The following is an 18,579-nucleotide window of genomic DNA, read 5'->3' as shown; positions in this document are numbered from 1 at the left end:
CTGACACAGATACACAGACACACACACTGACACAGATACACAGACACACACACTGACACAGATACACGGATATACACACTGACACAGATACACTGACACACACACTGAAACAGATACACTGGATATACACACTGACACAGATACACAGACACACACACTGAAACAGATACACTGGATATACACACTGACACAGATACACAGACACACACACTGACACAGATACACAGACACACACACTGACACAGATACACGGATATACACACTGACACAGATACACGGATATACACACTGACACAGATACACTGGATATACACACTGACACAGATACACTGGATATACACACTGACACAGATACACTGGATATACACACTGACACAGATACACTGGATATACACACTGACACAGATACACTGGATATACACACTGGCACAGATACACTGGATATACACACTGACACAGATACACTGGATATACACACTGACACAGATACACTGACACACACACTGACACTCAGATAAACTGGATATACACACTGACACAGATACACTGACACACACACTGACACTCAGATAAACTGGATATACACACTGACACAGATACACTGACACACACAGACACTCAGATACACTGACACTCACACACAGACACTCAGATACACTGACACTCACACACAGACACACAGATACACTGACACCCACACACAGACACTCAGATACACTGACACTCACACACACAGACACTCAGATACACTGACACTCACACACTGGCACAGAAATACAAATATTGTACAGACACATCTGAGGCTGGTTATCTCCCCCTGCTCCTATGGGATGCTCATCCTCTCAGAGGAGGAGGATATGACATCAGTCCACCGCTGACCTGGCTTCTCTCTGCAAAGCAGGAGGTTGTCTAGAGTTTGAAGATTTTTAACCCCCAGTGTGTTTAGGCTGCTCTGAGTGTGTGTGTGTTTCTGTGTGTGCGTCCGTCCTTTAGACTCTTGTCTGTTTAATAACTTTCTGTCTGCAAACCACTTTAACCGTTGAGTGGTATAGAATTCAGTCTTGGTTGTTGCTGTGTATTGTTTGGGTTGTTGTTTCTGTGTGTTGTTTTGGGCTGTTGTTTTTGTGTGTATGCACAGTGTGTGTACATATTGTTTCTTTGCATGTACGTGAACATGTGCACGTGTGTAGTTTTCATTGTTGTACTAGACTGTCACCCAATCAAAATGAATTACGTGTCCTTGTTGAAACACTCATTGTCTTCCAACTCCATATGGAACCAGTTTATCCACAATGACTTCTTACCATTTTGGGCTCTTTGAAAATGCTGCTACTCCCAAAAATAACATTCGCTTTGTTTATTTGTTTTTCCATTTCTTTCTTTTCTCATTAAAACCTTGAAAGGAGCAAGCAAAGGAATCCTTTCATAAATGTGATGAATAATGTAATATGCTGGGTTTCTGAAGCTGCTGTGTGCATATTGTGTGTGAGGTAGATGCCTAGGCATGAAGCTCTACAGGTGACTGTGATGCTTTTGGCCCATATCAGAGTTCTGAAAAACAACCATCTGAGCCTATGAGTTGTATCATTTAGTAGCAGGTTTCATCATTTTGTAATATGCCTATTTGAGCATTTGTTTGATTTCGGGAATTTGAGTTATTAAAAGTCTGTGTGCTTGGGTGTGTGCATGTGTGTACGTGTGCGTGTGTTGGCGTGGGCCGTTATAGATCGATGATCTGCAATGTGGATTTGTTATTGCCGTGTTTGCTTTGGCAACTCTTGAAAGAGGTCCACTGATTACACTCCCAGATGTCACACACACACACACACACACATCACTATCCACTGTTCTCTATGAAGTGTGTGTGTGTGTGTGGTGTGTAACGGGGTGTGCTAGATATAACCCTTTGTAGTATCCCCCTAGCCCCTTTCCAAACACACACAAACCCAGAGTTCCTAGGACCCCCCCCCACCCCCCCCCACAAACACACATACACCCAGAGTTCCTAACAACCTCCCACAAACACACACAAACACCCAGAGTTCCTAACACTCTCCCATAAACACACACAAACACCCAGAGTTCCTAACACCCTCCGATAAACACACACACAAACACCCGCAGTTTCTTGCACCCTCCTACAAACACACACACACACAAACACCCAAAGTTTCTAGCACCCCCCCCCACAAACACACACAGATATTCTAGCACTGTCCAGTGCACATTCATCCTGTGTGCTTAACCCTCTAAGCTTGAAACAGATATTGACCATGATTGCCGACCAGTTGAGAATTAGAATTCACATTCTCACATTACGCACATTTAAAACTGTCAGATAAAAATATATAAAAATGTATACATCCACTTACAACTGATGACAGCCACCACCAGTGTTAACATAGATGGGTGTTAAAAAGGATTCCGTACATCCTGTTGTTCTTGGAATGGTAATGGTCCTATAAACACTGATAGATTACATTTTTATTGGGGTATTGAGATATTTAGACTGGCTGTCTTTGTAACTTTACCTTTAACCTTAATCCAAATCCTAACCTCCGTGCTGTGATGCCTGATCTTAACCTAACCTTAATTCTAACCCTCCTAAACCATGCCTGACTTTTTGGATTTTTGTTGCAAACGAGTGGGAAAAAACTTTCTTTTCAGTAACGTCTCAAACATGTTAACCCAAATTCGTTGCTTGGGAGGGGCTTATACAGGTGCTCAAGACAATAATGCCTTCAGTGCAAAAGTATTAGCTAAGTAAAGATGGCAGCAAAATAGCCAAATAAAACCCAGTGGAAATCTCTGGATATATGTCTCGTTTGTGGTGAATCATATGAGTCTTTGAGAAACAAAGATAACTTTTTCCTAGACAAATTATCGTTATTGCGACCGGACTACACTCTCTCTTTAGAAGATATAATAGGACCGGTAACGCTGAAATGATGGGTATTCTAAACCGGTATGTGGCTCCTGTCACAATCTTCTGCTAAAATATAAAAGAACTGTGGATGAGGTAGAAAGAATTAGTGGTTTTGTGAGGGAAAAAGCTAATCCTGCACTCCGAATGAAAAGAGGTGACGTGGCAGTCTTAACCACTAGCTAGAGAAACCAGTAATATTATTGAGTGTCCATTTTCAATCTCAATAAATTGTAGATTTAGCCATACTTGCTAAATGTAACTTTTACCATAGCCTCTAAGAAGGCAGGCCATAACCTCTCATTTCAGAACAGCATTCGAGCAGAGAAGTTGTAATGACTTTATTGACTCAATTTTATTTCTAAAACAGAACACAGTTTTTTGTTTTGCTTCTCTTCTGATATGTTGCAACTTAGGAAAGACCTAAAACTTTCAGGAAATGTGTTCTATGCAGTTCAAAGACTTCAACAAGCTGTGAGTTTTTTCCGAAAACTAACATCCAATAGAAATCTTGTTGCTGAGAGTTAGCGGCAAAATTTTTTATAGGTACGTATCCAGATCTCCAAGAAGGCCAGACAAGATTGGAGGTGTGGCCTCACAAGACTATCCTAACCCTAACAACAGTACTGTGATGCCTAATCTTAATCCTAAATTAACCTTAAACTTTAACCATAAATGTTATTCACAATGATGCAATTTTCATTTTGAATCGATTGAATTAAGGACCAATGTAATAGTGAAACATTTAAGAGGAACATGATAGTGAGTGATTAAAGACAAATTGATAGCATATGTTGATCGGAAACATCATTTCAACAAAATATGTTCAAACTGTATCATCATGGTTTCCAAAATAGTTCAATTTTGAACCTAAGTCCTGAGAGGTACGATGGACAAACAATAATAATTTTCAATGAGCACCTTGTCTGAATAATAAACCAAGCCCAGAATCACACACATGCCCACACAGCACCTGGTCTTATGTGGTACTGTGTCATGTGTTACGTTTTGATTCCAGATATATATCGCCAACTATGACCAAAGCAGACCACCGCACCCAGAACTTGGGAAGAACAGTTGTGACTCATTATCCAAAAGAGAGATTTCTCCCGTAAAATGTTACTTCCTAGAAGAAGCGTTGATCTCCCAGTGCCATCAACTATATCTTTCTTCCTGGAAGTATATCCCCTCTGTGATCTTTTATCCTCCTGTGAAAATTGGAGTGTGACAGTGGGTGAGAGAGATTCAGAGACACACACAGGACACGCCTGTATCTCCTGTCACAGAAACAAATGGGCCAGAACATCAGTATGTAGCCCATCACGTTAGCCTCATTCAATTACACTGCAACACAATACTCCCTGAAATCAATTGACTGGGCTACTGCGAAACCATGAAGAACACTGCCAAAGTGAGGCCCTTGTTTTGCCCAGACCTACGCTGTTGCTTGGTTTGGTTGGCCACTCATGGTGATGAGGTAAAGTGATAAATAGTTTCAGTTTGGGAAATGCTAAATATATTTAAAGGTGTTTATGGGACATTTCCAGAGACGTCACTATGTTAAGGTTAAATGGACAAATTCCATAGCCATGATAACCATGGGAGTGCTCAGCAGCGTTCAGACTTGAGGAGCTAGTGTTAGACGGTTAACTACAGATGCTGCATGATTTGTAAGACATATGATTCCGGTAGCCAGGTCCGCATATGCAATGATGACGCGGTCAGAATGGAGGATTTGCTGGGTTGCCAGATTTTGGATGGTGGTGTGGGTGGATTTCTGTGTTGCGATGTTGGGTAGTGGTGAAACCTGCTTGTTTGACACAAGAAGTGTTAAGGCGTGGCCCACATGCCATCTCTGTCAGAGCATGCCATCTCTGTCAGCAAACACACCCTGCTGATGTCTGCTCTGTGTCAAACCCCTGGCTCCCCTTTAAGTAAGACCTCACCCATTTATCACCACCACACAGGCCGCACACACACGCACACACACACACACACATGCTCGTGGCTGCCAGCACAGGCCCCTGTATAAAGAACGGGAGAAGGGAAAAGAGCGGCCTTGTCCTTCAGCAAGGCCTCATTCAGTTTCCTTTTAATGTATTTCCCCTGTAGTTCCCCCTATGTCTCTATTCTGTGTTAAGTGGTCAGAGCAATCAAGGCGCAGGCAGAACAGAGCCATAATCAGAGCCCCCATGCGGCATGTTGGCCTCCACGTTGGCTTTTCAGTGCCCCCGGCGGCGCGTGTTTGATGGTGTCTTATGGCGAACTGGAGAACCAGTGGTGTTGTATGAGAGGGTCTGTTTGGAGGGCGGGCAGGGAAAGGGCAAGGTCGAGCTAATTTGAGTGTACAGTATAGGATGAGGATTGACTGGACCCAGTCAGTATCATGACTAATAATATTTTGAATCTGAAAAAATACTCTAGTTGTGTAGGTAAGATGGCGGCCATTCCTCTACAGTAAAAACCAAGACAAGGAGCAGGTTGCATGGCATCAGGCCTTGTGTTCAGTGCTTCTCTTCCGTCAGTAATCTATGTAGATTTCCAGTCGCAACTGACTGTCTTCACTTTTTGCTGCCTTTTTCATTCATTCATTCATCTTCTTCCGCTTATCCGGGGCTGGGTCGCGAGGGCAGCAGTCTAAGCAGAGATGCCCAGACTTCCCTCTACCTAGACACTTCCTCTAGCTCTTCCGGGGGGACACCGAGGCGTTCCCAGGCCAGCCGGGAGACATAATCCCTCCCGTGTGTCCTAGGTCTTCCCCGGGGTCTCCTCCCGCTGGGACGGGACCGGAACACCTTCCTGGGAAGGCGTTCAGGAGGCATCCGGAACAGATGCCCAAGCCACCTCAGTTGACCCCTCTCGATGTGGAGGAGCAGCGGCTCTACTCTGAGGTCCTCCCGGTTGACCGAGCTTCTCACCCTATCTCTAAGGGATCGCCCAGCCACCCTGCGGAGAAAGCTCATTTCGGCCGCCTGTATCCGGGATCTTGTCCTTTCGGTCATGACCCAAAGCTCATGACCATAGGTGAGAGTAGGATACGTAAATTGACCGGTAAAACGAGAGCTTCGCCTTGCGGCTCAGCTCTTTCTTCACCACGATAGACCGATACATTGACCGCATTACTGCAGAAGCAACACCGATCTGTCTGTCAATCTCCCGTTCCATCCTTCCCTCGCTTGTGAACAAGACCCCTAGATACTTAAACTCCTCCACTTGAGGCAAGAACTCTCCACCAACCTGAAGTGGGCAAGCCACCCTTTTCCGACTGGCCCATGGCCTCGGATTTGGAGGTACTGATTTTCATCCCGACCAGTTCACACTCGGCTGCAAACCGTCCCAGTGCATGCTGAAGGTCCTGGTTTGAAGGGGCCAACACGACAACATCATCCGCAAAGAGCAGAGACGTAATCGTGTGGTCCCCAAACCTGACACCCTCTGGCCCCTGGCTGCACCTAGAAATTCTGTCCATAAAAGTACGAACAGAACCGGCGACAAAGGGCAGCCCTGCCGGAGTCCAACATGGAACAAGTCTGACTTACTGCCGGCAATGCGAACCAAGCTCCTGCTTCGGTCGTACAGGGACCTGACAGCCCTTAGCAAAGGACCCAGGACCCCATACCCCCGAAGCACCTTTCACAGGATGCCACGAGGGACACAGTCGAATGCCTTCTCCAAATCCACAAAACACATGTGGATTGGTTGGGCAAACTCCCATGAACCCTCCATCACCCGTTAGAGGGTATAGAGCTGGTCCAGTGTTCCACGGCCCGGACGAAAACACTGTTCCTCCTGAATCCGAGGTTATACTATCGGCCGTATTCTCCTCTCCAGTACCCTGACATAGACTTTCCCGGGGAGGCTGAGAAGTGTGATCCCCCTGTAGTTGGAACACACCCTCCGGTCCCCCTTCTTAAAAAGAGGGACCACCACCCCGGTCTGCCATCCCAGAGGCACTGTCCCCGACCACCACGCGATTCTGCAGAGGCGTGTCAACCAAGACAGCCCCACAACATCCAGAGACTTGAGGTACTCAGGGCGGATCTCATCCACCCCCGGTGCCTTGCCACCGAGGAGTTTCTTGACTACCTCAGTGACTTCAGCCCGGGTGATGGATGAGTCCACCTCTGAGACTTTCTCAATGGAAGACGTGATGGCGGGATTGAGGAGATCCTTGAAGTACTCCTTCCACTGCCGACGACATCCCCAGTTGAGGTCAACAGCTGCCCACCTCCACTGTAAACAGCGTTGGTAGGGCACTGTTTCCCTCTCCTGAGGCGCCTGACGGTTTGCCAGAATCTCTTCGAGGCCAGCCGATAGTCCTTCTCCATGGCCTCACCAAACTCCTCCCAGGCCCGAGTTTTTGCCTCCACAACCACCCGGGCTGCAGTCCGCTTGGCCTGCCGGTACCCGTCAGCTGCCTCAGGAGTCCCACAAGCCAACCAGGGCTGATAGGACTCCTTCTTCAGCTTGACGGCATCCCTTACTTCCGGTGTCCACCACCGGGTTCGGGGATTTCCACCTCGACAGGCACCAGAGACCTTACGGCCACAGCTCCGAGCGGCCGCTTCGACAATGGAGGTGGAGAACATGGTCCACTCGGACTCAATATCTCCAGCCTCCCTCGGGATCCAGTCGAAGCTTTGCCGGAGGTGGGAATTAAAGATCTCTCTGACAGGAGACTCGGCCAGACGTTCCCAGCAGACCCTTACAGTACACTTGGGTCTGCCAAGTCTGTCCAGCTTCCTCCCCCGCCATCGGATCCAACTCACCACCAGGTGGTGATCAGTTGACAGCTCCGCCCCTCTCTTTGCCCGAGTGTCCAAGACATACGGCCGCAGGTCAGATGAAACGACAACAAAGTCGATCATCGACCTACGGCCTAGGGTGTCCTGGTGCCACGTGCACTGATGGACACCCTTATGCTTGAACATGTTGTTCGTTATGGAGAAACTGGGACTAGCACAGAAGTCCAATAACTGAACACCGCTCGGGTTCAGATCAGGGGGGCCGTTCCTCCCAATCATGGCCCTCCAGGTGTCACTGTCGTTGCCCACGTGGGCGTTGAAGTCCCCCAGTAGACCGATGGAGTCCCCAGTTGAAGCACTTTCCAGCACCCCTCCCAGAGACTCCAAGAAGGTCGGGTACTCTCCACTGCCGTTCGGCCTGTAGGCACAAACAACAGTGAGAGACCTATCCCCGACCTGTAGGCGCAGGGAAATGACCCTCTCGTTCACCGGGGTAAACTCCAACACATGGCGGCAGAGCTGGGGAGCTATAAGCAAACCCACACCAGCCCGCCGCCTCTCACCATGGGCAACTCCAGAGTGGTGAAGAGTCCATCCTCTCTCAAGGAGTGTGGTTCCAGAGCCCAAGCCGTGCGTAGAGGTGCTGCCTTAACGTTACAAATAAAATGGATTAAGTATTATTTGTAATTTTTTTCCGATCTGGACTCTACATATAACACGTGAAGGAGAAATTACCGGACAATCAAACTGTTCGAGACCCCTGACATGTTATATGCCAAAAGATTTTATTTAACATTTACCGGAGACCACCACCGTCAGGGGTCAGGCGCTGCTGTTGCGCTGCTTCCAGCTGTCACTGCAGGTAAGTAGCATAGCCTCCATACACCGTGTCTGGAGTCATGCATCTAATGCCACGGATTTATTCATTTGTTTTATGCAATTAGATATTAACAAAGGAAATGGTTGCAATGAGACGCTGTCCATCCCTAAAACCTGTCCGTTAACGTTAGTCGTCTAGTTATTGCTTTTTCTGGCTCTTTATATTCAGTTATCATCTCGTCAATTGCCACGGAGAAATACGTGTTTTACGGATTATTTCTGTCACTGTTTATGTTGAAACGAAAAGCTGCCCCTCTCGGGCACCCTCCGGGCTGTGTGAACGCCAGTCAGCCTGACAAGCCTGTATATTCATCACCCAAGGAGAGGGAGAGGCACGTCACAGAAAACGTATGTGCAGTGCCACTGCTCAGGGTCAACACATGCAACATGTGCCTCTCATGTGCTTTGACCCCTCTGCTATATGGTGCAGTCACAAGAGTACATTGGCCCAAACACAATATGGCATTTTTACCACGCCGCAATCTGTGCAACATTTCCAGTATCCAAGTATTAGCCTTTTATGACAGAGGTTCCAGTTTATGATTAGAACTGAGGAGGGCTGAGTCATTGCTCTAATCACTCACTAACACACACACAGACACAGCTCACCCTCTCACACACTCACGCGCGCGCACGCGCGCACACACACTGTACTTATCTGTTGTGCTAACTATGCAGCCTTGCTACTGTCACCATATTGGTATGGCCAATATTGTGGTGACACGGATGTCCTATCTCTCCACTATTCTTTGATCTCACTGACTCAACATTCCACTTTTCTACCCATTACTTTTCCTACTGAACCGTTTCAAAGACAAACCATGCTTTTGCCCCTGAAAAGTTATCCCTGCCACGAACCCAATAAGTGGGACAGAATGTATACAGTATAGAGAGCTGTGTGTGTGTTTGTGTGTGTGTGTCTACTAGGCTTTGAAGTCTGTCTGACAGTGCCACACACAGCGCAGAGACAGTCTTAGAGAGGAGACCTCCTCTGCTATTAAAGGTTTAAGGCTAATCTTGAGCTAGCCATCTTTGCCTCTCTGACACTCCTTTAAACTAGCTTTTTTCTGGGAGATGAAAAGGAAAGGACATGTGTGCATGTGTGTGTGTTTTTATGTGTGTGTGTGTGTGTGTGTGTGTGACATGACTGTGTTGGCACTAGCATGCGTATGTGTGCGTGTGAAAGTATTCGGCCCCAGGCATGCCCCAGTATTGACAGGAATACAAACACTCCTGAGAGAGTGAGTAAATCATTTTAAGACAGGGCCTAATGTACTAAACGAAAGTATTGCTGGTAAAGAGCATAAAAAGGCTTCCTGGGAGACAGCTATCTATCACAGGGGTTAATCCTTGGAACTAACTACCTATTACTGGGGTTCATTCTGGGAACTAACTACCTATCACAGGTTAATCCTGGGAACTAGCTACCTATCACAGGGGTAAACCTTGGAACTAACTACCTATTACAGGGGTTCATTCTGGGAACTAACTACCAATCACGGGTTAATCCTGGGTACTAGCTACCTATCATAGGGTTTAAACCTGGGAACTTATCACTGGGGTTAGTCTTGGTAGCTACCTACCTGTCACAGGGGTTAGTCTTGGTAGCTACCTACCTGTCACAGGGGTTAATCCTGGGAAATAGCTGCCTATCATGGGGTTAATTCTAGGAACTAACTACCTCTTGCAGAGGCTAATCCTGGGAACTAACTACCTATCACAGAGGTTCATTCTGGGAACAAACTACCTATCAGAGGGGTTAATCCCAGGAACTAACTACCTATCACAGAGATATGTCCTGGGAACTAACTACCTATCACAGAGATTTGTCCTGGGAACTAACTACCCATCAGATATATTAATCCTGGGTACTAACTACCTATAACAGAGGTTAATCCTGGGAACTACCTATCAGAGGGATTAATCCTGGGAACTAACTACCTATCACAGGGGTTAATCCTGGGAACTAACTACCTATCAGAGGGATTAATCCTGGGAACTAACTACCTATCAGATGGATTAATCCTGGGTTTGTCTGTCATGTACTGACATAGACCTACATTTCCTTGATTCCTCTCCAATTGGATTAAATGGTCTGAACAGAAATTGACCCGTTATGTTTCCCTGGCCACAACACAGCCTGCCCCCCCACATCCCAGCTGGTCACAACACCAGAACGTACATGCACCCTAACTAGTCCAGGTGCTCATCGCCTCAGAGTCTGTATCTTTCTAAGCAAACACATCTTATTCTCCTACCCTCCTGTCAAATCCTGATTTGTGTTCATTATTTCTTTCAGTGTGTTACCAGAAGGCGTTTGTTTTCCCTCCATTTCCAGACCTAAAGTCTCGTTAGCTCTTATGGCACCCTTCTGCAGTAAAGCCTAATTGAATTAGTGCTAGCTACTAACCAACCCTTCGCCTCCAGTCATTAGGCAATTTAGCAGCCAGGTAACCTAGAGATGATGGCATGGGGTCGATTGTTATGCATTGCACCGAGTGTGCGTGTTTGTTTACGGTGTGTGTGAGTCCAGCTGTTCCTTCCTGATCTGTTGTGAAGGTGAACACACACTTATTAACCCTTTAAGGAAACTAGCGTTGAGTGAGATGAATAGGGCCTGGTGTGGTGGTGAACCAACAGCTGGGAGAGAGCTAATCCTCCCTGGGTTTTAGTTTTACCATGATGAATAACCACCTCGTTCCCCTCCTTCCTCACTCGCCCTCCCTCCACTATTTCTCTCTCCCCCTCCCCTTTCTCTCCCTCTCTCTGTATAGTTTATTCTCTCTATCTAAAATGTGTGTGTACATCATGTCCTCCTATTTCAGATGTGTTATTGGAAGCCCACATCCTGCTGGCCCACACTATAACCCCTGGTTCCTCCTGCTCCCTGAGGAGTGGGGCTGTTATTTGATTAGCTTCATCATGGTGACCTTGACCTCTATCTCTCTGTCACTCCACTGCCAGGCTGTACATCTCTATTGTCTCTCCCATCAGAGAGGGCGTTTTGGGTGTTCAAATTAGTGTGTTGTATGTGGTGTTTTTGTTGTGTAATGTGAAACCTGTGTGTGCAGTTTTACTAACCTGGTTGAGTATAAATACTAAAATAAAGGAAATTTACAAAAGTGTTCAAACACAATTTTCTAATTCAGGTTAGAATTTGGTTTATGGTTAGTGGTTGGGGTTTAGAATTAGGTTTACAGTTAGTGGTTGTGGGTTAGTATTAGGTTTTTGGTTAGTGGTTGAAAGTTGGAATTAGGTTTAGGGTTAGTAGTTGGGGGTTAGAATTAGGTTTAGGGGTTAGAGGCTGTAATTAGGTTTAGGGTTAGTGGTGGTTGATGGTTGGAATCAGGTTTAGGGTTAGTGGTTGGGGGTTAGTTAGGTTTTTGGGGTCAATATTATGGTTAGGTTTAGTTATTGAGAAAAAACTATTAAATGAGAATAATGGGAGAATAAAGGATATTCATTTAGACCATTGGGTAAATAGCCTTTGAAATGTGGTCTCCATACACAATAGTACACATACAAACACGCGCACACACATCGCTGTCCCCCAAATTGATTCATCCACCCATTTACTCACAAACAGACCAACAAAAACTCCTACACTTTACTTGCAGTCATTATTCCATCAGCCCTTGGAAATAAATCAACTAGCTCACCCAACACAAAACAAAGCTCACATTCCAGTAGATTTGGTTCCCTGAAAGATGGGCCACATTTCACAACATGTCAGTCCAGAGAGCCAGACGGTTGTTTTAAGGGTAGAAAATGTAATTCTGCATTGTGGTATGGAATGTAATCAACCACTTGGAAACCATAATAGAATCATGTCACCTTTTAGACTGTTAATATAAAGCACACAGAGCTACTGTTCTTTCTCTAACACACACACACACACACACACACGCCTATTGGCCAGGGCTTTGATGAAGGGCCTGTTATTAATGGGAGGATCCTTTTGACTATCGGCGACACAAACACACATTCACAAACTCTGAGTAAAGTAATCAGCATCTCCGGCCAGGCCCAGTGCAGTGTGTGTCTGACAGCAGATAGTCAAGTGGGAACCTGGTCATCTGTGAGTGGACCAGACCAGGCGGGGCGGCCCGTGTGTACTCTCGCGCCAGTATTAGAGCTTGTCAGTTGGCTAGAGTGTGGCTGAGGCTGGCCAGGCCTCCATATACTCAGAGCACATCCTGGACTCTACCAGAGATCAAAGAGATGCGGTTTGTCGCGGCATCTTCTGATAACCCAGTCTGAGCCACGGGACGATGCGTTACGGAGAGACCTACCAAATACCAAACATTTAAAGAATGACACTAAACTAAATAACAACCACTAAACAACATTATCAAACAAACAGTAAACCACCAAACAAGTGAATAGATCACCAGACAGTAACGACTGAACAACCACACCTCAAACACAAGACAACTAAACAGAACTAAATAACCATTAAAACACTAACCAACTAACAATTACCCTTCAACTAAGCAACAAGACAAGAGCAGCTCTTTATGATAGAGATCATTCCAGTATCCAGACCCCTTTTTCAGCTCGCTCTCTCTTTTTCCTTTTCCATCTATTCCTCTCTGACCTTCCGTTCTGTTTATCAGTCCATTGGCTCTTCCAACTTTTCCAGGACAGCAGGACCTCTCCTCTCTCTCGTTAGATGTCACCGCTCCATCCCATCTCGTTTTGCTGCTAGCTGCTCTTTCCATTGATAGTCAGTATACCCTGTGGTATCCTAAAAAGAAAGTGAACATATGGTTGTGTGTGTGTGTATACGTGCGACTGTGCGTGTGTGTGTGCATGCATACCATATCTAGTCCTTGGCTGGTGGTACGGACTGGAGATATTGTCTGCACATACATTTTGTATTGCATACAGACACCCGTCATTGCCATAACCTTTCTATCGGCTGGTGCTTTGCCAGGCCCGTTGGTTACTGCAGCCTTTGTCTCAGCCACTACATTCCTTGACATAATTCCGTGTTTATCACATCTTTGAGTAGAGGGTAACAGAGAACTGACTTCATCAGGACAGTAATTGTTTGAATCAGCTATTTTAGTGGCTGGCCGGACGGGAGATAGATGAGACTGACTCACTGAGGACTGGTATGGAGGGTTGAAGGACACAGCACACTGGGGGGAAGAGGTCAGGAATATGGGTTGTGACCCCTTGTTTGTTAATCCTGAGTGTGGTTGTGTCTTTGAATGACTGCGTGTGTGTTGTGGTTGTGTCGTTGAATGACTGCGTGTGTGTTGTGGTTGTGTCGTTGAATGACTGCGTGTGTTGTTGTGGTTGTGTCGTTGAATGACTGCGTGTGTTGTTGTGGTTGTGTCGTTGAATGACTGCGTGTGTGTTGTGGTTGTGTCATTGAATGACTGCGTGTGTGTTGTGGTTGTGTCGTTGAATGACTGCGTGTGTGTTGTGGTTGTGTCGTTGAATGACTGCGTGTGTGTTGTGGTTGTGTCGTTGAATGACTGCGTGTGTGTTGTGGTTGTGTCGTTGAATGACTGCGTGTGTGTTGTGGTTGTGTCGTTGATTGACTGCGTGTGTGTTGTGGTTGTGTCGTTGAATGACTGCGTGTGTGTTGTGGTTGTGTCGTTGAATGACTGCGTGTGTGTTGTGGTTGTGTCGTTGAATGACTGCGTGTGTGTTGTGGTTGTGTCGTTGAATGACTGCGTGTGTTGTTGTGGTTGTGTTGTTGAATGACTGCGTGTGTGTTGTGGTTGTGTCGTTGATTGACTGCGTGTGTGTTGTGGTTGTGTCGTTGAATGACTGCGTGTGTGTTGTGGTTGTGTCGTTGAATGACTGCGTGTGTGTTGTGGTTGTGTCGTTGAATGACTGCGTGTGTTGTTGTGGTTGTGTCGTTGAATGACTGCGTGTGTTGTTGTGGTTGTGTCGTTGAATGACTGCGTGTGTGTTGTGGTTGTGTCGTTGAATGACTGCGTGTGTGTTGTGGTTGTGTCGTTGAATGACTGCGTGTTTGTTGTGGTTGTGTGTTGAATGACTGAGTGTGTTGTTGTGGTTGTGTTTTGAATGACTGCGTGTGTGTTGTGGTTGTGTTTTGAATGACTGTGTGTGTGTTGTGGTTGTGTGTTGAATTACTACGTGTGTTGTTGTGGTTGTGTGTTGAATGACTGCGTGTGTTGTTGTGGTTGTGTGTTGAATGACTGCGTGTGTTGTTGTGGTTGTGTTTTGAATGACTGCGTGTGTTGTTGTGGTTGTGTGTTGAATGACTGCGTGTGTTGTTGTGGTTGTGTGTTGAATGACTGCGTGTGTTGTTGTGGTTGTGTTTTGAATGACTGCGTGTGTTGTTGTATTAGCGTTCCGTATTGCTGGCTTTTGATGCTGTGTCATTGTGACTGTGACTGGCCAGGCGTTGGCTTTCCCGGGCCGTGCGTGGCTCTGCCGTGCTGACCGTCCCCATGTTTCTGTGCTGTTTCAGGGACATTCGACCGCAGCGTGACCCTGCTGGAGGTGTGTGGCAGCTGGCCAGAGAGCTTCGGCCTGCGTCACATGAGCTCTGTGGAGTCCACTGAGGACGGGCTGAGAGAGAGGCTGGCGGATGCCATGTCCGAGTCGCCGTCCAGAGACATAGTGGGCTCTGCTACTGGTCAGTCAAGCACATGCACGCTAACACCCTGCTCCCCTCCAGGCACACACACACACACACACACACACACACACACACACACACACACTGGTCATAGATCATTTGTCATCATTAATCATTTCACAAATGTTCTGACAATGCGTTCTGGTGATAGCTTAAACTGTGAGATCTTCCAGTGGCCAACTTCATCTACGTATCCTGGTGTGAAGTTTCATTTACTCCCTCCCAACCTCTACTCTCAATGGCAGTACAGTTTCAGACCGTGTGTACGTATATGTGTGTGTGTAGTCCAGCGTGTGTGTGTGTGTGTGTGTATGTGTGTCAGCCATTCAGACAATCCAAATGTTTAACTCATTTAGGAAGCGGCAGTGCTCTTCCTCTCCTTAAGTGAACAAGAGCTCCTTTGATTTTCTAGGGGAGCAGAAGGGTGGAGCGAAGGGGTTTTGGAGGAAGGAGGAGGAAGGAGGTGGGGGAGATGAGACCGCCCCTGGGAGCGGCACAGGGTCACAAGGCCCTAATGTGTTTAGCATTGACGCACCCCCCCCCCCCCCCCCACACACACACACACCCCTTATTTCTCTCTCTCTCTCGCTCTGTTGTTTCCCCCCACTCTCCTCTCATCCCTCTCTTGCTCTGTTCTCACTCTTGTCTCTTCCTCTCTCTCTCAATCTCTCTCTCTCTCTCTGTCTGTCTATTACAACCTAATCACGTTTGGACCTATTCATTTGCAGAGAACCCTACAGCAGCAATGGCAGAAACATAGAATACACAATGTATCTTCCTCTGTCTGTCTTTCTTGCTAGCTAGCTCTCTTTCCTTCTCTTCATTCTCATTTCTCTATTACTCACTTCTTTGTGATTCTTTTGCCTATTGTCTCTGCTACTTTTCTGCTTCTGTGGCTCTCCTGTCTGTGATTCTTCTGTCTATTTTCTCTGGGACTCTCCTGTCTCTGGGACTCTCCTGCCTCTGTGACTCTCCGGTCTATTGTCCCTGGTTCTCTCCTGTCTGTGACTCTCCTGTTTATTATCCCTGGGACTCTCCTGTCTCTGTGACAATGTTTATTGCCTCTGTGATGCTCCTTGGTATTTTCCATCTCCTGTATTTGGGACTCTTGTCTTTGGGACTCTTGTCTTTGGGACTCTTGTCTTTGGATATCTCCTGTCTTTGGGACTCTCCTGTCTTTGGGACTATACTGTCTTTGGGACTCTTGTCTTTGGATATCTCCTGTCTTTGGGACACTCCTGTCTTTGGGACTATACTGTCTCTGGGATTCTGCTGTCTCTGGGACTCTCCTCATCATTAGATTAGGGTCCACCCCTGGGACACTTGTCCCTCCATCGTTACAGCCACCACCCCCTGTAATGCAAAATTCATTGCTGATTACATTACATCCAATCTCCCCCTCTTTCGACTGCCTCGGGCCCTCCCCATAAAAGACGACCTAACCGTTTCCTAAGGTAGGGGGACATGGAGGAATGGAGATGGAGGAGGGGTCCACTAGAGCCCCGTCTGAGACATGCATATCCATTGTGGTTGACTGTGAATTTGTCTCAAATGGCACCCTGTCCTCTTCATAGTGCCCTTGCCTCAACCAGGCCCTTCAGCCCCAACCTGTGAATAGGATGCAGTTTGTGAGGCAGCCTGTGTCTTTGTGTGACCGTGGCACCAAGCTGGAAGCAGGGAATAACTGGGACGTAATGGAGGCTAATCTAATATAGACCTCTGGTAGATGGCTGACTGTAATGTAGAGAAAATACGTGCGCGCGCGCATGTGTATGTTCATAAATAGAGGCCTTTGATGGGCAGGCCCAGATGGTGTATAGCTTAGAGAGTGTCTCCACTACAGGACCCAGTTCCTCTTTCCCTCTCCTCAGACACTCTGTGGGCCCCATTGGCATAGACCTAAGAGATTCACTCATACACACATGTCCACATTATCTCTGTCTGTCCTTCACACACACATATACACACACACACACAAATAGAGGAACACGGGATTGGAATGCTGAATGATGTAACAAATCATCCTCTTTGACATTTCCCCTCAGCACACACACACACATTTACACACACACACACACACACAGGCTCAGAACAAAGCCTGCAGTCACACAGATTGAGCTCTCACGCACATCTAGAGAACTAGAGTCGCCACAGCCAGGGGCAGGTGACACAAATAGAGATGGAGAGAAGTACTCGTCAACACTCCCGAACATACACATTTTCTCTACCCATATTATGGTGTTTTAATGCCATTCTCTGTAATGCTACAAATAGGACTTTGTCTTCCATTGCCTGAGGTGCATTCCACTGAAGCTGTGTGAAGACAGCTTCTCCAGGCCAGTCCGTCCTGGGTTGGGTCTCAGCCAGTGTCTGGCCACTGCTGCTGTTTCTGGAGTCCAGGAGTCAGACATATTATAGAAACATTAGAAGGGAACTGTAATGTGGGAACAATAGGGCAACGTGTCAGACTACCTCCATCAAGCAGCCATCACAGGTCAACGTTAATATTTACCATAAAGCCTTATCAGCATCCAGTGTCAATGCATACTGGACCTGACATGCTCGTGAACAAGCAACCCTGTTTATGTAGTCGTGCATATATTTGTGTGTGTGTGTGTGTGTGTATGTGTGTGCGCGCACTGTATTCATAAATGTGTGTGGCCCTCCAAACACAGGATGTATGTCACTCACCAGCAGGCCATGTGTATACCAGGCCCTTGTTATGTTCTAATTATTTATCAAATGTTCGGCCGGCCGTCCAAATAGGTTTATGATTGACTTAATTACGTCTACTGCCGTGTGCTATTGGAGCATGGTTCTGGCCGCTTGGTTCCCCTGGCTTGTGTGTAGGTTTTGGAGGAGTTCCATCTCTCGTCCGATGTTATCTTGGTACAGAAAACATTGCTTCTGCCACCATATGTAGCTCTGTGTTTTTGTGTATATGTACAGTACTGTGTGTCTGTGTGTGTGTGTGTGTGTGTGTGTGTGTGTGTGTGTGTGTGTGTGTCCATCCGTGTGTGTTTGTGTGTATATATCTGGGAAGAAAGCATGCAGTTGATGTAATCCATTAGTGTGGAGTGAGGATTTCCTCCCTGCCAAAGAGATGGCTGTGTTCCTGTGTGTTTGGGAGTCCTGTTAGGGTATGGGTCCCACTCAGGGACAAACAGATCATTTATAAGGGCAAAGGGCATACAGATTCTTTTCACAAACACGTCTTAAAGGAATAGTGGAGGATTATGGCATTGAGGCCTTTAACTAGCAATAACAGACTCCATCACAGACTCCCTCAAGTCAGACGCAGTAGACCTCCAGATATTGTGTTTACAATAGTTCGAATTGTCTTGCTACATTTCAGGGTTGGAGACACAAAAATGGGACCCTGGGGAAGTTAACGATGAAGGAATTCA

The 18,579-nt window shown here is 46.6% G+C and overlaps 1 protein-coding gene across 2 annotated transcripts in view; it reads left to right on the top strand.

The window, feature by feature from the left end:
* The window catches only part of bcas3 (BCAS3 microtubule associated cell migration factor), a 274,108-nt gene that overhangs the window by 243,491 nt on the left and 12,038 nt on the right, over positions 1–18,579 (top strand). For both annotated transcript variants that reach the window (XM_010868161.3, XM_010868099.3), the window contains one exon: positions 15,002–15,169. In XM_010868161.3, coding sequence (XP_010866463.1) covers positions 15,002–15,169 — 168 coding nt within the window. The remainder of the gene's footprint in view (positions 1–15,001; positions 15,170–18,579) is intronic.

Source organism: Esox lucius, chromosome 1 (assembly GCF_011004845.1).
Source record: "Esox lucius isolate fEsoLuc1 chromosome 1, fEsoLuc1.pri, whole genome shotgun sequence".
NCBI lineage: Eukaryota > Metazoa > Chordata > Actinopteri > Esociformes > Esocidae > Esox > Esox lucius.
Note: the sequence above shows the minus strand (reverse complement) of the source record. Positions and strands in the feature narration are given on the sequence as shown.